The following is a 19,712-nucleotide window of genomic DNA, read 5'->3' as shown; positions in this document are numbered from 1 at the left end:
CATTTTCAGCTATTTGAAACCGGTTTGAACTCCAATAATTTTGAAGAATAATGCAACTGCAAGTTTTGGGCACTATTCACGAGCAGTCGACAAAATCACATGACAGCTGAAATTACTCCATCTTTAACGTCAACCAGCTACGGTCTGTCTGTTGATTTTGTCTTTCAGTTTCATTACAAGAAAAATGCCATTCTGCGGCCCAAAGTGTTCTCTGTGTTGCACAATTGTGAGCGTGTGGGGAATCGTTCAATTGGTAAGAAATTTCGCTCGTATTTTTCATATAATCATTACACCTGTTTATCATCGTGAAAATCTTCATTCACGAATTTTCCATCATATCCTTTACTAAATTTGTATCTCACTAACTATAGGTGCTGATGGGTGTATTCTTTTACACCCACAGTGTGGCCCTAGCTGAAGACTTGACACTTGAAGAGCATTACAGTGATCTGGATACATTTTACAAAGATGTTAATGCCAGCTATGAACAAGTATTTAAAACATAGCTCTAAGAATTAATTCTAAAAACATGAATGAACTTAAATACAATTTCATGATAACTAATTAGCTCTAGTAAGACCATCACCAGCAAATTTTCTAAAAAACAATATTATATTTCTCGTGTTGATTACTTCACAAAATGCAATTTAGACTGTGGACAACTTTCATAAGAAAATGTGTTACTGGCACTACATTAAAAAAAAATTTGTTGTAGAATTATTAGAATAAAATTTATTTAACTGATGTTTGAAAGGTTACTAATAAGTCAAAATTTCTTTTCATTTCAGAATGCATACAACTGTTGGATAGCTGCACTCATTTACTTAGTTACGTTGTGTGTCTCTGTTCACCAATTTTGGCTAAACAATCGCGTTTCTTATCAAGTTTAAATTATGGTTAACCCATTTCTTGAGGAAGCTACTGGCCGCGCGGGATTTACCATTTTATTATAGCCTAAGTGTTGTAGATCATTGTCATTTAACATTCCTGTGTAAATATATAATGTCCGTCAATTAATAGACTTATTCTTTGGGCCAGAATTATACAGATTGTCCTTTTCATATGTTTGTGAAAACACACACTACGCCAACGCCATACATGGTATTTCGGTTAAATCCCTTGTTCGTTGTGTAATATCGATCAATTTAGTTTTTTTTTAAATCAGAAACAGGGGTATTTGGCGCTTAATCTTAACCAAAAAACTTGGCACTTTCTTCATTTGAAATCTGAACTTATTCTGAACATGATATACGTATAATAATTACTGTTGCAGTTTGCAATTGCAATTTTTTCAATTAAGGTGGGTCTACTCTTTTTCGAACCTCGTAAATCACATGTCGTAAAAACAATGACCTCTGGTGTTTGGATTCTTAAGTTGCAGCCTATTGCCCTACATTCTGGTAGGCATTCAAGTATATATGCAGTCAAAGCAGATAGCGCGCGATCTCTGTCGACTGCTTTTGTTTGTCGACTTCGTTTGAATAAAGAAAATTGTCTAGACATAGTTCAATTACTTTTTCAATACCCTGATTTTTCCTAATTTGTGTTAACTATTAAGTTTCTTCTTCACACTAACAATTTATCACTTGGTTAATATGATTAACATCAGATTTTACATACTTGTAAGGACTGGAGCCATGTGTCAAAACCGGATGCTTCGTTCAAACCAGTTAATAACTAGCACCCCAAAACTCTTAAGAAAGTTTCACTCGTCTAAATCTAGTTCAGTTCTCCGTCGTCCCTCAAGCAACGAACAAGAGATTACGGAACGATTGGTAAGTACAGTTTTGGGATGGGATAGCTTAATCCATCTCCCATCTGTTACTGAAATTTTAAGAAAATCATTGTCCTGATAAATAATATTAACAACAAGAACAATCTACTAGTCATGACTTCTTCGTGCAAAATTAAGGATCAGTTTCACAAATTCTTCCCAGAAATTTTGAGATGTTTGAAGAGCTCATCAACCTTAAGTGAATTGCCATCGATGCAACAATGGATTGAAAAGGTTTGTTTTGACTTACAAAATACATATTCATTTTAATAACTCTTGTATTGCATAGATTGTCGAATATAATTTGAAAGGGGGGAAAATGAATCGTGGTCTGGCTGTTGTGGAAAGCTTCATGATTTTCAAAAATGACCAAATTTCAGATCAAGACATAGAAATAGCAATAGCACTTGGTTGGGCTGTTGAAATGGTATGTGATTACAGTTAAGTATTCAGTGTTTATTTTGTTTCTGCTGATCAACCCAGGAATATTCAAATCTTATCCCAATTTTACAGTAATTCATATTACTGTCATTACAAAAAACAATCCACATTAAACCAGTATTAGTTTTATTACATAGAGATTATATGTATTTCTTTTTTTCTGGTATTAAGTTGCAGGCATTCTTCCTTGTCGCAGATGATATCATGGATGATTCTCTCACGCGAAGAATGAAACCTTGTTGGTATCGTACGAACAATCTAGGTGTTAAGGCTTTCAATGATTCTATACTGTTGGAAAGCCTAATATATCAGATACTTTCGTCATATTGTAAAGACCGGCATTACTATCTTCCTATATTGGAACTGTTCCATGACGTAAGTGGAACATGACCTTTGAATCTTTGATAGCAATCTACCTGGTTTAGCCTGTAATTTGTATCTTGTCCCCCATATCTTTATTCTTGTATAGGTTACAATGAGGACATCTCTTGGCCAAGCTATGGATTTGCACTCAACTCCAGATCCAAACCAATCTCCTGATCTAAGCAAATTTACAATGAAAACATACGATGCTATAGTAAAGTATAAAACCGCATATTACTCCTTCTACTTACCTGTAGCCATTGCTATGCGTTTGGTAAGAATATTTTGGTTTAATTAGAAATCTTCTCAGTGCAAGTTAGTAATTTCCCTACCTGTTTCTAGTCGGGAATCCAGGATGAACGTCTTTTTAAGCAAGCGGAAGATATTCTATTACCCATGGGGCGATTCTTTCAAGTACAGGACGATTATTTGGACTGTTTTGGTGATCCTGAAGTAACGGGTAAAATCGGCACCGATATTGAAGATGGAAAATGCTCATGGCTAATTGTAACAGCTCTACCTTTGTGTGATTCAGCTCAGCGACAGTTGATTGAAGTGGGTGCAATTTCTAAGTTTTTCTTAATTTCTACAAATTTATTAATTCTTGTAATATTCAAGACGCACTATGCCTCAAAAGATCCTTCATCCGTGAAGCTGGTGAAGTCGTTATATCAACAATTGGGCATCCCGAAGTTATACATTGAATATGAAGAAAATAGTTATAAGCAGTTAACTCAAATGATAGAAGGAATCAAGCAACAACTTCCTACGTCCGTATTCCAAGGATTTATGGAGAAGATTTACAAGAGATTAAATTGAAGGACGTAATACGGTATCTTGATTAACGTCAATTGGTGCACTGCGCTTTCCGAACGCGTTACGAGACATCGACATTAGAATGACAGCCGTTTGGCTTGTTAAATTCTGACAAATCGTCGTAGTCAATGAAGCCAAATTTATTACTTAGCGCGACAGAATATACTGGTAGTTTATCATGAATTCTGAACTTTTATTGTGTTATAGAAATAGTATTGAGCTTTAAAAATGGACGAGAACAAAAAAAACTTGGGGAGAATCAAATACGGAAACATACGTAATGAGATAAGCGGAGCTTTAGAAATTTAGTGGCAATGGGGAGACGCAGCGAAGAGAGCATACCATTCATGCGTTTCAAACTGATCTAAAAGCGAGTCTAGTTCCAATTGATAATCAGTCAAAAGGGGGAAAAATCGTTATGGAGATCTTGTATGACCACTGAAGTCGCGTTATTATTAAATAATTAATTAAAAGATCTGTTGCGTCCATGACATGTGAACGTCGAGTCTGCAAAATAAAATCAGTTTGAAGGAGTAAAACGCGGAGATCGACGCAGCAGTGGAGCAGTAGCCCGAAGCGGAGAAGGTTTCTTCTGTATGCGAGTGTGTTTCGTCTCTGCGCCTCGTATTTTCAGTCCGAAAGGCGTTGTTGTCCCTTGGGCTCCATGGTTTGGGGTCAGCAGCGGGGCTTTAATCTAAATCAAAATATAATTTTAACGTAAAGGCTTCTAGGAAAATACAAATTCACGGGAAGTAAAGCTGATTTATAAAAAGATTTTACCTTAACGTCAAAACGTTCATGGCCTTTGGAAGACTGTGGTAGCGCATTTGCTCGCTGACTTTCTCGAAGCGGCGAGATTTGTGGAGTTTTAGGGGGCGTAGAACGATCTTTAATAACTTGAGGATCCGAAAGCTGTCGTTGAATGATTGAACATTTCCTTGGAGATCTGATGCGATGTAAAATCAAAGGCGTCGCGTCTGTTGAATTGCTGGCGGTAATGGGTGCATTTATAGCAACGCAGCGTGCGTCAGGAAGAGTGGGAGATGCCAAACGATCAAATTTTCTAACATGGGCCGACACTTTGCCAATATTTTCAGAGCGGATTTTCTGAACTGAAGGTCGACCAGTCAAAGGTATTTTTAAATGGTCCAAATGGCGGTTAAGAATATCCCCGCTGGACCATTGGCAGCCTTCTGGTGTAGTCAAGAGAGCCGTATCGGCAAGAGAAATCGGGGAAACCATGGGAAGGCTTGATGGTGTAGTCTCAGTTTGTGTAACTATTGTGAAATTATGTGCTAATTTCAAAACCGAGCTGTTGCGGCTAACGGCATGCTTCGGGACATTCATCGGACCTTCTATCGCTAATGTGTCAGGACGAGGCACTGTACGTAACCTGCTGATACGAGGAGTTTCGTTTTCCAATGGAACATCAGCCACTTAAAGACATAATTTAATATATTAGTACTACTTTTTAAAAATATTTTATTCTTTGTTACTTTTTTTGTTTTTGTTTTGGCTTATCGACTGGGCTCTCATGGGTGTAGGATCTCTAAGGCCTGTTCGAATCGTGTTGGGTTTGCCACGTCGGAGGGATATTTTGGCTTCCTGAGTGCTTGGATGGATTGGCTCTATCAAGCGCTTAGGCGTTATCATCTGCTGTACAAGAATACTGGGATTTCGTCGAATAGCCAACATCGACTGGCTCCGCGTAAGACGTCGAGAGGAACTAGATGCGTTCTGAAAACAGAAGATATATATAAGCTTAACTTCTAAGTATTTACTTGTTGTAAATGCATTACTGAATCTGTTAAGTTCGCCCGAGGAGATTCTCTGGATCGGCGTCGGATTGCACCGATTTTACGAGCACTGGGCGAACGAATAACTCTTTGTTCCGCACTTTTTCTTAAGCGCAGGCCCCGACTAAGCTGTCGAGCCAGTTGATCCGATGCCGAACGTTCAAGCAACAACTTCTCAGATTCCTCTAACGTCCTCTCGTACTGATCCTGTACTTCTAAAACATGAAGGCCTCTTTTCCCGTCTGCTCCAGAATCTGGGCACTGCGATTCCAAATTATTTTCTACTACCTCTTTCTTCAAACGGATCACCACAAAAATAAAGTTTGAGTGGAACGTAATGCTAAATTGAGATGAACACCATTACCTCTAATGATGTGACGTGAATTTTCAACTCTTCATAGTGTTGATGCATTACCTCGTAATCGTCATCTTCATTGTGTCTGATTGGTGAAGGAGTAAGTGTTTTTTCTAAATCTTGCACGGCAGCCTCCACAGAATCGTATGATGGTGGGATGGGTAATGCCTTTTCATCAATATCGCACTTCTATATTTCAAAAAATAAAATAATAATAATATAATAATTAATCTAACAAAAGATAGGGTGAAGAAAATAGGAAGCTGGTTTTAGAATTTGAATTACCTTTTCTACCACAAGTTGTTTCTTTGAATTCTTCTTTCCCAAACTCAATCGACGCTTTGTGAGTTTAGGGGTTTTTATAATAGGATTCGGTGGATTAGGTTCTTCATTTCTGCAAATTAAAGTACATTATTAAATAACAGAAAAAAAATAAATTCGGAAAAACATTAATACCTTCCGGGTATTTTCTTGCGGTGAAAAAATCGTAAAACTCCGACCGATGATCTATTATTTTCCAAATTTAAAGTCGGGCCGGATGGACTAAAATATAATTGAAAAATTCAAATTATACATTGTAAAGTGACTTTGAAGAAAAAGAGAAGAACTAATTACATCAATCGACTTATTCATATATATATTCTTCAACTCTCAAAAATACTATTTATCGATTATTACTATTTTCGTGTTTAGAGTAATAATTGCAATTTTGTGACTAATTGGGAACATCAATTTCAGCAAATATCGTGAAAAAAAATTAGTGGGAAATATTCAACCTAGGGTTCAAGTCGATTCGAGGTGAAGCGAAGTATGAATGATGATTATCCGTCTGAATTATATAACGGTGATTCCCTTGAGGAGTGAGAGGAGTAGTACACAGCACTTTTCCTTGTGAAAGACCTTCCAATGCAGCTTTTCTAAAGAGTGAAACAAAAATCAAATAGAATAAGGAATAGTTTTCTATCTATCTTCTAGTCTATCTTTTCTAGTAAAACGGTAAACTAACTTCTTCTTAATGGAAAATCCTGTATTGATTTCGAGATCCACTTTCCGCTTAAAAGTAGAGCGAATCACAGGACTGGAAGGAATAGCTAAATCGGCAGCTGACTCTGACCGGCAATCGGAAAGATGTTCGACGGATGCAGAGAAATCGCTTTTAACTCCAACAATCTTACGCAAACCTTCGAAAACTCCTAAGCAAACAGAAAAAAGATAAAGAAAAAGCGCATAGGCCGTAAATTTGCCCTGCGCCACTGCATGTCATCAGGCGTTAACATACTGTTAAATGAACTGCTACGACGATGGCGGCTTTTGCTACGGCTATTACGTCGTCCTCTATCTTGATCAATCAGTGAAGTGGTAGAAATAGATACTAGCCGGGTGGCTATTGCATGTGGAATTCCACAGAGTTTGTTACTATTTTCAATCAGCATCTAGATAAAGAATTAATGATGTCGTTTTCCAAATGTGGTCCTTTAAATTATTACAAATTCCCAAAAGTTTACCTGAATGACTTTAGCTGAGTTCTGAAGTTTACTGCAATTTTGCCGATCGTTTCGGGATGAAGCAGTAATATTAACTGGCATCAGTGTTGGTGCCATCACTATAGAAATATTGCTAGCATCCATAAGATTCTTTGATGAATTAGAAGCTACAGCTTCAAAAAACTACTCAGAAATAAAAATAAAATAGTTTAGTCAAGATCTATTGTTTAGTTTACACTGAAAACATTTCATACCTGCAATAAGTAGCATAGTGTAGCCAAAGCTTGCTGTGGAATAAGCAAGCATGTCAAGTGAAGCATTTGTGAAGCTTTTTCTAAGCTTTCCATCTGAACACATCTACAAAAGAATAAGTTATTTGATTGGTTCTACAAGTGCTATAAAAGTAACTTAACATACTTGAGTAAAACATCATGCAGTTGATAAGGAATCAATGGATCTGGAAGCTCTCTTAGGAACTGCTTCAAAATGTTGGCCAAATCTATTACATCATGACTGGATTTGAACTCTTCTTTTCTCTCCAACTGACGCTTTATTTCACGCTGCCTGCAAGCAGATCCAGCTTTCCTAAACAAGCCTTCGGTATGGACACCCTTCAAAATTGCTTGGCAAGATTGCACAACAAATGTGGGAACTTGTACTAAAATATCTCCTTTAGCACACACTGGTTTAGATCCATCTGAGCTATTTCCTAATTCTGATTCAACCATGATAAGAACTTGTTCACACTCCAGCAATTCCAATGGCTGACAAAACAGAGTTTTCTTCTGTGGATCCTAAAATTAGAGAAAAATCATTTTTATAAAAGAAATCTGTGTCACAATATAATATTGATAAATACATTGTTTCTTGTTGGTTTCCTCCATCTACCAGTCTCTTTGATTCCATGTTTCTTTAACTCTGACCAAACTAACGCGTTAAAAGTAATATTGTCTTCTACATTGAAAATGTGATGCATGATGGATCACTTAGCTTTCTTACAACCCAATCCTACGTGTTTTCAACATGCAATATGTAGAAAACGGTTTACAACTGCCCGGGAAATATCACGAATTGCCTACGTACTCGACCTAAGTTCACTTTACTGCACAAAAGCAGCAAAAGTTTTTTATCTCTTTTTTTGTCGTTTTCAAAATGCGTATTTTAAACCAATCAAATGACGTTTAAAGATTAGACCACGCCTAGACCTGACGATGCCAAATTCTTTTAACTTTACTAGGCCTAGGGTGCGCAGCGCTTAGTATTTAGAAGTGTAAAAAGTACATTTTTAAAAATTTAAATTCAGTTACAATTTTTAATACTGAATAATAATTATTCAATTTATTTTATAGCTTTGATTTGCTTAATTTTTGGATATATAAATTTGATAGGTGTTTGGCATCAATGTTCTACTGACTTTCCTAAAAAGGAATTTGAATAGAGTCTGCAGCTGCAACCCAACAAGCGTTGTCTAACGTCACGCAGAGTTAGAAAACTGAAATCAATTTCTTCCTTGTCCATTCCATTTAGTCCTGATTTAGTCATTTTGACAATTTCTTCAGAGGTAATTTTAATTAACAATTGATATCCATTCTGTCAAATTCTATTCTTGTAAAGCTAGTGAAAGTGTCCTCCTGTTTCTGGGCAACGCACACCTAAGACAGAATAACGGTTTTACCATTCTTCATTTCTTGGCTTGAATGAAATGTTCATATTTTACATTTGAATAACATCTACGAATTTCCCCAAAAATCGTGTATTGTAGTGTTGATTCTTGGTGTGCCTTCCAAAGAATGTTGTTATAAACTAGATTTGCTAGTGATTCTTTGTCAGTTCTTCAATGCCAAGAGTGACATTTTTATTTTGAATTGCAGAATGTCGTCCACCTCACAGAAGCATCGTAACTTTGTAGCTGAGCCTATGGGAGAAAAAGCTGTTACAGATCTTGCTGGTATTGGAGGAGTGCTAGGAGATCGTTTAGAAAAGAAAGGCTTTGATAAGGTAAAAAAAAATAAATTACACTCTCTCAATACCAGCAAATCAATATAATTCAATTTAATAAAATCCATTTAACATATGCAGGCATCTGTTGTATTGGGACAATTCCTGGTCTTAAAGAAGAACAAAGAGCTTTTCGTGGATTGGCTCAAAGACACAGCTGGAGCCAACGCCAAACAAGCAGGAGATTGTCACCAATGTTTGTCAGATTGGTGTGATGAGTTTTTGTAATCTTTTACCATTGATGTTGATCGGGTGTTCTGCTATCAGTCTCAATTCACCACCACCTATCGTAAATACTTCCAGCACACACAGCATACTCTTAAAACTTTTAATACCTGCTCGCCGCTGCCTTGGTGGAAGGGCACTGCATCGTATATATTTTAATTACGCATGTATGTATGTCCCTATGAAATTAACATACAAGTTATATTCTGGAAAACCAGCCATTAGTGGTTCTTCTAAATAAAAATCAAAATATAATTAGTTCAATGTGTATTTTTTTTTCAATCAGACAATGTTTGAAATTGAGTTTTTTTGTGGGAATAGGGGAAGGTGGGGAATAGGGATCTTTCACGCACACTAAGTCGGGGCCCTAATAATAGACTTTTTGTTGTTCGAATCGTAGATTACATTGAGAGAACATGGTTGCAGCAGCAAGAATAGCAAAATCTACCCAACTGATATCGTCACACATTTATCCACTTGTATTTCTTTTTTTGTATTTTTCACTTGACTTCTTTTCTTCCACTTGTTCCTTCTCTTCAGTCAACGATTAGTAGGCGATGACAATTCGACGCACCCAAAGGGAAAAACCGAACGTCTTCTTTCATTCATACTTACCAAGTAGTTTTTCCTAGTCTCGTAATAATAACTACAGTTGGAAAGGGACAAGACGGGAGGGGATTCAAATTTAAAAAGAACGCACGGCAAGCAACAAGGACGTTTGTTATGTGGGAGGAGGTGGGTGTAAAACATTATCAGTAATTTCCGGAATAAAACTTTTCCCGACTGATTTTTCACAGACATGCACGAGAACCCAAACTCTTGACATTTTTTAAAAACAAACAATAAGATTTCCAAACGCCACATTGAAGCCAACCAGAGAAAGGGAGCTAACAATATTACACGAGACAAACGCTTTTTTTTTTCTTCATTAATCAATTTGCCTTGAAAGTTGTTCTGAGTCACTGAATAGGATCTGATCTAGGATATCCCCACAGAATCATTCGCGGAGCCATTGTAAGGGTTGCAACCTCCTTGGTTTAATGCTCACAGCCGTAAAAACCAACCTTCGCGAACCACACATTATTTGTACAGTTTTTTTTTAAAGAGAAGACGAAAAACTGACAACAGAAAAAGGCTACTTTAACACTGAGTTAACTTTTCTTTCGTGTGGATCCTTGGAGAACGCGAGGGAACAGAGGAGTTGGTTTCCTACGATTTCTTTGTGTGTAAAGTAAAAAGAAGCTACAAGTTCTATGAGACATGCACACGGTTTGAGGGCCTAGTTCTATATATATATAACTGGTGGGGTGGAATATTTTCTAAAAGACGTTAAGTTATTGAACTCAAGAGGTAATGTCAGTAAGAAGAGAGAAAAAAATCGAAATATTTCTTCCCCCCTTGAAACTAGTTGAACGGAGGAATTGAATTGTTTCGCTTTGTCTTTTTACAAATGAAGTGGGGCGGAAGCATGGGCGAGATAGATATTACGAGACTAAAGATAAGAAAGATGGAAAAGATACAAGTTTTCCAGACAGACGACGGGTTAAAAGTACAACGTTATTCTTCCCTCAAAGGTTTATAGCTAAGGTCGGAGTCGAGTTGTGAGATGATAGAACAGCAACAATGAACAAAAAAAAAGGAAAAAAAAAAACGGAAAATCAACGGGACTGGGGGGTGTAGAATCAAAATTCAGAAGTCTTCTGAGAGTTCACCAATCTTTTTATCTGATGAATTCACGTTGTTGCATTTTTTCTCCTTATTTTCCTGTGTCGTTTCCTCCGTTGCTGGTGATGCTGTTGCTGTCAACACAAATTATACCGAATCGCCATAGATTGCACACGGGCTAGTAGTCTCTTATCACTTCATTGCAGCCCTGGATAAATTGATTTCATGTTGATAGATATCTCTCTGATCGGCAACACTGCTGTATATACTGCCGCGTTCTGTGACTCGAGCATATTCGCACATGCGCGCTGCATTTATTCATCGACTTTCTGTTGAAGCTTTTTTTTTGGTTTGCCTTTTTGTTTTTGTGTTTTTTGTAATTTTTTTTTTTTTTTTTTTTTTTGTTGAAGTTTCTTCTCGCAATTTAATTTTTACCATTAAATCCAACAAAAAAAAATGGCATTCTCCTTTCTTGTTTTGGTTATGAGTGTCCTTTCTCCACTAAACAAAGACTTTGGCCAGGGCGTCGGCTCCAGCCGAGGCTATGAACGGCTTGCTCGGATGGAAAGCAACGTCGAAAATAGACTCGTCAAACTTTTTACGGTGCGACGTGATCTCTTGAACGCATGTCTTGTTCTCCAAATTCCAAAGTCGAATGCTACAGTCGTGACCTGCAAGTTCAATTGAACGGATGGCGTTAAGACGATCAAAACGTAAAGAGATTACTGTCAACAACGACATACTTCCGGAGAGTAGGTAAAGCCCATTTGGATCGACGGCCAAACAAGTGACAGCGTCCAAGTGAGCAACCATTGCGTGTGCGAGCTTCCCTGTGTTGTTGTCGTAAAAGCGGATATGTCGATCTTCGTGGGCTGTTATGGTCAACGGAAGTGTAGGATGTGAAATAACACGATTGATCTGCCGTCCAAACACTGAATCCTCCACTCCCTGGGGGAAATAAATGGAAGAGTCAAATATTAACAATGGCCTTACGAGGGATGCATGTCGGGAAAGAGTATTAACCTTATCTGTGTCGAGCCGAGTGACTGGTTGACCCGTTTCTAGGTCGAAGAGGATACAAGCGGCCGAGTTGTAGGAAGTGACCATTCGGTTAGGATCGTCACGGACAAAATCCACAGAGGTTGGTATTCCATCTAACAACAGATGAAAAGGAGAACAATGTTACCATTCACATTCAATGGACTTTGGCTAGTCTGGCATCGTTCGTACCTGATTCAGAGGTAAAAACTGAGAGGAGAGGGGATTTAGATTGAGGATTCCATAAACGGACGCTGCCATCGGCCGAGGACGAAAGGAGATGTAGCTTCTGGCTGTGCAAACTTAAACCCCAAACGGCGTCCGTGTGTCCCAGCAATGAGTTGCTCAATACACTTGGATCTGTAAGCCAAATTAAGAAGTCAAATGAAATTGTTTAATTATTCCGAGATACCATCCAAAAGCGGACTTGGTTGGTATGGAAATGAAGTACTTACCATACGAATCGTAAGGATCAATATTTGACCCGGGGATATTCCAGCACTGTAAAGAACCGTCGAGACCACCGCTGAAACACTGCTCACCCGTCGAACTCATTGCTAAACAAAGTACGGGTCCAGTGTGACCTCGGAACGTATAAACAGGCTCTACATCCAGGGAAGCTGACCTAAAGTAGAAAATAGAACAAAAAAAAACAAATCAAATATCGGAATTTTTCCACATCAGTTCGTCAAGGATCGCTACTGACTTTTTGGCCGGAATGGTTTTCTGGAGGTTCCATAGCTTGAGAGTGCAATCCTCGCTGGCAGTGACCAAAACGGGCTCGACGGGGTGGAAAGCAAGCGCCCGCACACCGTCAAAGTGGCTACGTAGAGTATACTTGGCATTCCATGTCTTCCGGAACGATTCCTTGTTCACCGATATCTACCAAAGACAATGCAACAGTTTTCTAAACGTTTTCATCAGTGAAGATTTAAACCAGATTGAAAACTTACATCATAGCTGACTTCTGCTTCGTTATTGACAGTCAATTGAGCCAGTTCGCCCAAGCCCAGATGACCATCGACACCTTCGTCGTCTGAAGAGGACAGACCAGCCAGACCACCCAAATGTGCCGCTTCACCTCCAACTCCAATGCCGACTGGAGTTGGTCCAGTCACTGGAGCAGGGACAACAGGGCGCCGGGGAACACTGCCGCTGTTACCGCCGCTGAATCCTGTTCATCATTATCATACAAATAAGACCATTATGAGTGCAATTTATTTTTGTAAAGGCAATCCAGGAGGCGAGGTTAAAAGGATAAAACATGAGATGAAAGTGAATAAATTCTAAGTTTTTCAGCATGTTATCTCTCTGGCCAGATCTTTCGGGAGCCCATCCAGCTCGTTGAGCAGAAATAACTGGCGGAAGGCAAGTAGAGGGAAGGCGCTACCTGAATCGGCTGTTGCAGAAGGGGATGTGGAGGAAGAAGAATCGAAAAAGGAGTATGGATCGCCATACTCCTCTGTCGAGCCCATATTCCTCAGTATGTCTTGCAATGCGGATCGCTTGGGACCTAACCGAAGTAATAAGCAGCGGAAGCGAAAAAAAAACGGACGGTTCGAAAAAAGGGAGGGAAATAAATGGAGCCAAAGAACCCGCAACATTCACGAAATCGAATAAGAAGACGAGCACAAAACCGATAAGATCGAGGGTTAAATCAAGCAGCAAAGGAAGGAGAAGGATTTTATTAAAAAAGAAAAAAGAAGAAAAAAAAAGAAAAAAATCAATTCAGTTCTGAGGCGGAAAAAAAAGAAAATTTAAAATACATAAACGTCACGTCTCGTTCTTCTGTTTCGTCTTCTCCGTGAAAACGAGTAAGTTTTTTTTTTTAAACGCGACTGCTACAGCTGCTGTCATTCGTTCGTGCGATATTGGACAATTTTGAACTTACGCGATACGTTCCCCCTTTTGTTTTTGGCACGATCCCGTCGGTATAGCTCTTTAAGTTGAGAGATGTGCAACGGGTCCATCGACCATTCCGAGTCTTCATCCGAAGTCGTTAATCGGCCCCGATCTAATAGCACGCATACGCACGCGCGCGCACACAACACACAGGAACAAACAATCAACAACAACAACAAAAAAAGGGGAGAAAAACGAAACGGAACGAAAGGAAGATTCCATTCACAAAAAAAAAAGAAATACGGCGGGGGTAAAAAAAACGAAAAGAAAGAAAAGAAATTTTTAAAAATTCAAGTTTTCATGCTTTGATGCTTTGTAGTTATTTAAAAAGAGATGAATCATCTATTCACAGGACGCGCGGCATCTGAAGACAAACGACATTCGGGGTGGGCATGCAATTTGATAAGGATCGTCGGGAGAACACACAGATGATAAATGACAAAGAACAGGACAGCAATCTCTGTGACTCGGAAAGGAATTTCAATAGACAGACCGTGTATATACGAAGCGGCACGGTGAGGGAAGACGGACGTAGGCAAAGAGATGAGGAAAATTATTGCTGAATTCCATGTTTTGTTTCTTTTCTTCTTCTTTTTGGTGCGTATGTTAGCACCATATGGAGCACTGCTCCGGGAAAAAAAGAACTAGCAAGCTGGGGAGGATTTAAAAAAAAAAAAGGAAGGAAGCGCTTTCCACCACTGCAACGGGAGATTTTCTTTGTGTATTTAACGAAAATGGAAAAAAAAAGGTGTGTACGGAAGACATGTTGCCCCCAAACAATACGAAAGAGTCGATAAACCGATATTTAAGCGAGGGAAAAAAAACGAAACAAAAATAAGAAAAGGTCACGACTTACCCCAGTCGGTGGTATCAGTTTGAACTCGCAACTCGTGCGAGGCGTCATCGGTATCGCTACCAAGAAAGCTGAACTCGTTGAGTACTTCCTCCGTCTCGGCATCCACGTCGTCACGGAGGTTCTGCATGCCAACAATAAGGAAAATTTGTTATACGATCATTCAAAGTCGGCCCCATTACTTCGATTACACACAGACAGACTAGAAACGCCCCATATCGAATTTTGATTCATTAACTATGGAATTCGAAATGCGAATCGACACCTAAATAAGTTTGGCACTATCCCCATTCAGAATGAAATCTTATTTTTTGTTCTCTTATTTTTAGCCAGAGCTTAGAACTGGGTGGGAAAACCCCAAAGCTAAAATTGTTTTTTTTATTGCAAATCATGCACTTTTTGGATACGCGATCCACTTGTCTTTTAAAAATGAATGGGTGAAAAAGATCTTGGGAAAGAAACAAATGATGAGTGGAAACAAAATGCTTCAATATTGAGATTCCAGAACTAGTTACAAGTGGATAGAGTATCCAAACTCTTCTTTAAAGAATTGTTAAACCGAGTTCTCTGATTTTTTTTATCTCTTCAACGCACTTTGGCTTTCATTTTGTTTCGTTTGGAAGTTGCTGCGTTCGATGCGTTGGCGGTGTCGTCAGCATCATCGTCCGTGTTGTCTTCCATCTCATCGCTCATGTCGTCTTCGTCGTCTACTTCGACACCGACTCCTTCTTGGGCCAGAAAGTCGAAGTTAGCCATGACGGCTGCCTCTGTATCCATGATCATGGCTTCGGCCAACGAGGCGGGAGGCACCTTCTTTGCCGGAGCTCGACGGCCTTGCGTCTCGCTCAGCCGCTTACTGTTGCCGCTCGGATCACCAGGACTGGATCCGGCGCCAGCAGAGCTTCCACTGCTTCCGCTAACACCACTGTTACTAGCTCCTCCGTTGATGGCCCCTCCGCCCGTTTGCTCCTCTTTTTCAGCCGCGGCTCCAGCCGGGTTCAAACCCAACAAAGAGCGAACGCGGTTAGACCGAACATCAATGATTGTGTCGGTGTAACCAATTTCTTGGAGGTACCTGAATAAGGGAAAGAATCAAATCATTTGTTAATGCATTGGTTATCGCGAATTTCTCCTTTTGTGACTTACTGGCGCAACAGTTGTCGCCCTTGTCTCCAGTTCACATTGCTGTTAGTGATAAAGATGGATTCGCCATCGACAGGTTCGCCGCCAATGCCGTCTTCGAAGATGGGTGGCTTAACGTCGCCTTGTTGAAGCTCCGTCCCATATTTGAGTTTGTGGTACTTGGCCCTTCAATGTTAAGCGAATCAAGATTTTTGTTAAAAACATGCCAATGGATTTTTCACGTATTTTTCTTTACCTCTCCTGTTTCAAGGCGTACTCCAGCATTTTAATCCGCCGGACTAGATCATTCTTCAAATTTTCTTGCCCTTTCCGTTCTCCCTGCAGAAACGCTATCCGAGCCTGTTTAAACCAACCAATCGAATGTTAAGACGTTCAAATAGAAGAACACTGCGAAATTTAACAAAGAATAGAACTTGTCTCGAGAGATAAGATTACGGAAGCAAACGCCTGAACATAAGGATCTACTGCGCCTTTGGCACTTGTAAAAATATCTGGAAGTCAAAAGAGGTTGAGCGTGCAGAACAGAGATTATACAGGGGCCCTGTTCCTCCTTCGAAATGACACGGAGTCCTGACAGATTACTGCTCACTCTATATCGATTAGGCAGCTTGAATTTCGGTCTGCCAGTTGTCTTTTCTCGGATACGACGCGACAAGAGTATATATAAAACGAGCGTCCCCGGGGTATTCCGACCAATTTCAATTTAGATGAAAACTGTTAAATTTAGAGAGTCTCTTAATCGAGATACCCCTAGAATACCAATTTTTTTCGATGGGTGGATTCTACGAGAGAGAACAGGATGATGTCGGTCTGTCGACTAGTAGAACGTGACGCACTTGACAGCCCAACACAGGCTTACAATTATTTCCCCTCTTTCTATCCAGATGGAACATAACTAACAAGAACGGAGTCCGTTAATAAATACTTATCGAATCGTGGGAAACGCGTTGAGCTGAAAGAGAACAAGTACAAAGAAACACTAGTGTCCAGCCAAGCAAAAACTTGTCCTGAGGCCTTAGGGCTGTATGTTTGTGTATGTGGTTTTTGATACAACCAACCAACATGTCAGCTCTCAAGAGGAGTATGTGTGGTAGCAACCAGCTATGAGAATATTCATATGAAGGCCAGTCTATGCTCTGTACACTTCAAGCGATATTTCTTGAGGAAATATCTGAAATTACTCTGACAAGATGAGAAATGTATGTGGCAAGAGTTGGAACAATTCAACTTCTTTCTGCACCATTGAAAAGTAACTATATAGCAAAATTTTTAAGCGAAAATAAGCCGATCATATTACTCTGCTGGAGGATTACAATGATCAGAACTGCCCATCAGCTGAGACGGAAACCTCAGGTTTACCAACAGAAGGTCAGCGCCAAATATTTTTCTGACTAACTCAGGGGTGTATACTTAATGATTTTCTAACTAGAAATGGTGAAATATGCATGAATTTTCTAATGTTTAGTATCACCTGTAATTCTGCTCGTTCCACCTCCCACTGTGAACGCTCCATTTCGAAACGAGCCCATTCGTGCTGGATGAAGTGGAGGATGCCCGGGATCGAGTACTGTAACCTTGGATTGTTGTCGTCGCTATTATTGACTTTGACACTGGACGAACTTGTGCCCACACCAGAAGGTCCCAACTGGCCATTATGCGGTGCAGAATTGGGCCCGTCTTCCATCGTTCCGGATTCCGGGATTTTCATCACTGACGAAACGAATGGGACGCCGCCATATTTGACAGCCAAAATCTTCTCAGCAAAACTTGCAACAAATCCGAGGCGACTCGAGCGCCAGGTTTCGTAGCGGAGCTTCCTACAAATGTGTTTAGTCAAAACAAAAACTATACGAAATGCAATAAAAAAATATTCTGATTATAAATATTGGCTTTCGTAAAATAAATAAAATTATTAACTAACACATTCTAGAAATATTATAAGTTGTATAATTTTTATATTGATTGAGTTGATCGATAAATTAAACAGGATTTCATTCGACCTCGATCGTTCCTGTTCTGTATATTGCGATTCCGCGAAATTGAAACCGGGCAACTTCTTCGATTGTGCGTCGTTTGTCCTATGGGACATACCAAGCCAATATGTTTTTCAGTTTATAGTTTTAGAATTGTCCATCAGAATGTTTCGATTTTGTGCTATTTCCAATCTTAATGGAGAGGTGAAATTTTCACATTATTTTGAGTCTGTTCTGTGTGCGGTAACCAACTTAGAGAGGGATGTAGTACAGGAATGCTTAAAAACAGGAGAAAAAGAGGTGGATTCAACTAAATTGTATACTATTTAAAAACAAAAAATTACACACTTCATTACCATTATGTAGGGGCAATTAAAGAGATCTGATTGCTTCGCTGTTTACAAACGAGAAGGTTTGCTGTGTATTGTTATTGGTGCGGTTCCTTCGGCCAACGCAAACATTGCTTCCGATCTGCTACATGCTTTCGCATTTATCCTCACACACCACCTGAAGACCAAAGTACTAAAAATGAAAAAAATTTATGCAAATAACAAAAAGATTCTATTGGATTTATTTATTTATCAAGACAGAGATGCAAACAGTCCACAACAAGGAAATAATTCACAAGATTTTAGGAGAGATGGTCCATGGAAGTGTACTGGAGACACGAATTTCTCACATCACAGCTCTTCACGACTTCCAAGCTCGGGAAGGCGATGACAATTAATAATTCATGATTAGTGATAATTTCCAATCCAATACACATTATCATCGCAATATCGCGACAGTCAATCGTCCATGTAAATTCATGGAAGTGCACCAGACCCATACCACACGCCGAGAAGAAAAATTGATTAGTGTCGAGAGTATTTGACAAGAAATTCCATAAACTCATTTAATGACTAGCTATGTCAGAAAAGAGTCCAATTAAGCAATTTACGGGTTGAGATCATTAATCATAGATGGGTCTTCTTTGTGTCTTGGATCACCAGCTAGCATTGAAAGAATCATGCTGGAAAATAAGAGGGGATGGATTAAACAAGTTTCAAATAAATATGCCTTGTGACTTACCAGTACAAATAGACGAAAAACATTATAAGGTAGTATCCTAAACCAATCATGCAATCCCTCATATGTCTTTTCAATTGACCTCTATTATAGATTTCTGTTGGGTCATAAACACCCATATTTCCCTTTGGAACAGAAAACCACCTACAAAGCACAATTTGAAATTACATAAGGTCAAGGTAATTAAATACAATTAGGTATTACTCGTAAATAAGCCATAGTGTTACAGGAAGTGACGTGAGAACAATCCACCAGTGCCCAGTGAATGATAACAGGATAACAGTGATAAGATGGGCTATTATTCTTGGTAAAATCCACTGAAATAAAACAGTATATTGTTAGTTCAAATTGTGATTTGCATAAAATTTTCTTGGATGCTTAGTTATTTGCTTACTATATTGAGATTCGAGCAGCATTGTTGTGCATTTAGATAATCACATTCCAGATCTGATAAGGTAATAATCTAAAGAGAATAACAACTTAAAGTTGAGTAAAACAGAGAGAAAAAAAGTGATGCATACGTAATAAACAAGTAGAAATAAAAGTGCCCCGGTGTCGAATAGGCAAAACGCAAACATCAAGGTGTCTGACATTTTTGTGACTAGGAAAACAAATGGCCAAATTGGTTGTCAAAACCACGGATTATTTTTCAAATTTGCCTTGATAGCTAGCCGATATCTGCACTACCACAGCTATGTTTTGAGAAATGTTGTGAATATTAAGTTGAAACCACAGATTTATTTACACGTCTGTTCATCGGCAAATGATATGCATGTTTTCCCTCGTTTCGTGCGTGACAACGCTAAAGCTTAAAACGA

General features: G+C 39.0%; 7 protein-coding genes across 13 annotated transcripts; 4 read left to right on the top strand and 3 right to left on the bottom strand.

Moving 5' to 3' along the window:
- The first annotated feature begins 91 nt into the window (after positions 1-91).
- On the top strand, positions 92-1,040 carry LOC124192992 (ribonuclease kappa-like). Its single transcript, XM_046586614.1, has 3 exons — positions 92-253; positions 372-491; positions 789-1,040. Exons 1-3 carry the CDS (start codon positions 185-187, stop codon positions 888-890), a joined length of 291 nt encoding a protein of 96 aa, XP_046442570.1. The 5' UTR covers positions 92-184; the 3' UTR covers positions 891-1,040.
- A 384-nt stretch (positions 1,041-1,424) lies between these two features.
- Positions 1,425-3,577, top strand: LOC124192977 (farnesyl pyrophosphate synthase-like). Of its 5 annotated transcripts, none has more exons than XM_046586594.1 (7): positions 1,425-1,775; positions 1,874-2,008; positions 2,064-2,201; positions 2,393-2,590; positions 2,685-2,852; positions 2,921-3,133; positions 3,197-3,577. In XM_046586594.1, the coding sequence occupies exons 1-7, from the start codon at positions 1,596-1,598 to the stop codon at positions 3,395-3,397; spliced, it is 1,233 nt and encodes a 410-aa protein (XP_046442550.1). In that variant the 5' UTR covers positions 1,425-1,595; the 3' UTR covers positions 3,398-3,577. The 5 variants fall into 5 exon arrangements, with proteins under 5 accessions (XP_046442550.1, XP_046442551.1, XP_046442549.1 ...); XM_046586595.1 differs by having other exon boundaries at positions 1,427-1,775; positions 1,913-2,008; positions 2,387-2,590; XM_046586593.1 differs by having other exon boundaries at positions 1,427-1,775; positions 2,387-2,590.
- On the bottom strand, positions 3,567-8,261 carry LOC124192967. The gene is made up of 14 exons (XM_046586580.1): positions 7,889-8,261; positions 7,447-7,823; positions 7,284-7,386; positions 7,051-7,212; positions 6,825-6,978; positions 6,552-6,738; positions 6,322-6,462; positions 6,002-6,088; positions 5,831-5,939; positions 5,555-5,734; positions 5,194-5,484; positions 4,891-5,131; positions 4,175-4,830; positions 3,567-4,088 (listed from the first exon to the last, which is right to left on the bottom strand). Exons 1-14 carry the CDS (start codon positions 8,003-8,005, stop codon positions 3,915-3,917), a joined length of 2,979 nt encoding a protein of 992 aa, XP_046442536.1. The 5' UTR covers positions 8,006-8,261; the 3' UTR covers positions 3,567-3,914.
- A 175-nt stretch (positions 8,262-8,436) lies between these two features.
- Positions 8,437-9,520, top strand: LOC124192421 (barrier-to-autointegration factor-like). Its single transcript, XM_046585688.1, has 3 exons — positions 8,437-8,590; positions 8,901-9,027; positions 9,109-9,520. The coding sequence occupies exons 2-3, from the start codon at positions 8,902-8,904 to the stop codon at positions 9,253-9,255; spliced, it is 273 nt and encodes a 90-aa protein (XP_046441644.1). The 5' UTR covers positions 8,437-8,590; position 8,901; the 3' UTR covers positions 9,256-9,520.
- Positions 9,505-17,653, bottom strand: LOC124192417 (striatin-like). 3 transcript variants are annotated; one of them, XM_046585680.1, is made up of 14 exons: positions 17,325-17,653; positions 16,089-16,192; positions 15,857-16,018; positions 15,305-15,785; positions 14,714-14,834; positions 13,847-13,969; positions 13,346-13,468; positions 12,909-13,129; positions 12,662-12,837; positions 12,411-12,580; positions 12,148-12,315; positions 11,941-12,071; positions 11,661-11,865; positions 9,505-11,588 (listed from the first exon to the last, which is right to left on the bottom strand). In XM_046585680.1, the coding sequence occupies exons 1-14, from the start codon at positions 17,559-17,561 to the stop codon at positions 11,419-11,421; spliced, it is 2,592 nt and encodes an 863-aa protein (XP_046441636.1). In that variant the 5' UTR covers positions 17,562-17,653; the 3' UTR covers positions 9,505-11,418. The 3 variants fall into 3 exon arrangements, with proteins under 3 accessions (XP_046441636.1, XP_046441637.1, XP_046441638.1); XM_046585681.1 differs by lacking the exon at positions 13,346-13,468; XM_046585682.1 differs by lacking the exons at positions 13,346-13,468; positions 13,847-13,969 and having other exon boundaries at positions 17,325-17,652.
- A 242-nt stretch (positions 17,654-17,895) lies between these two features.
- LOC124192420 lies at positions 17,896-18,603 on the top strand. The gene is made up of 3 exons (XM_046585687.1): positions 17,896-18,126; positions 18,193-18,345; positions 18,413-18,603. Exons 1-3 carry the CDS (start codon positions 17,992-17,994, stop codon positions 18,551-18,553), a joined length of 429 nt encoding a protein of 142 aa, XP_046441643.1. The 5' UTR covers positions 17,896-17,991; the 3' UTR covers positions 18,554-18,603.
- LOC124192419 (protein cornichon homolog 4-like) lies at positions 18,386-19,705 on the bottom strand. Its single transcript, XM_046585685.1, has 5 exons — positions 19,416-19,705; positions 19,289-19,357; positions 19,099-19,211; positions 18,898-19,038; positions 18,386-18,838 (listed from the first exon to the last, which is right to left on the bottom strand). The coding sequence occupies exons 1-5, from the start codon at positions 19,485-19,487 to the stop codon at positions 18,763-18,765; spliced, it is 471 nt and encodes a 156-aa protein (XP_046441641.1). The 5' UTR covers positions 19,488-19,705; the 3' UTR covers positions 18,386-18,762.
- Between the last annotated feature and the right edge of the window lie 7 nt (positions 19,706-19,712).

Source organism: Daphnia pulex, chromosome 4 (genome assembly GCF_021134715.1).
Source record: "Daphnia pulex isolate KAP4 chromosome 4, ASM2113471v1".
In the NCBI taxonomy this organism is placed as follows: Eukaryota; Metazoa; Arthropoda; class Branchiopoda; order Diplostraca; family Daphniidae; genus Daphnia; species Daphnia pulex.
The sequence above is the reverse complement of the archived record's forward strand: the minus strand, read 5'-3'. Positions and strand labels throughout refer to the sequence as shown.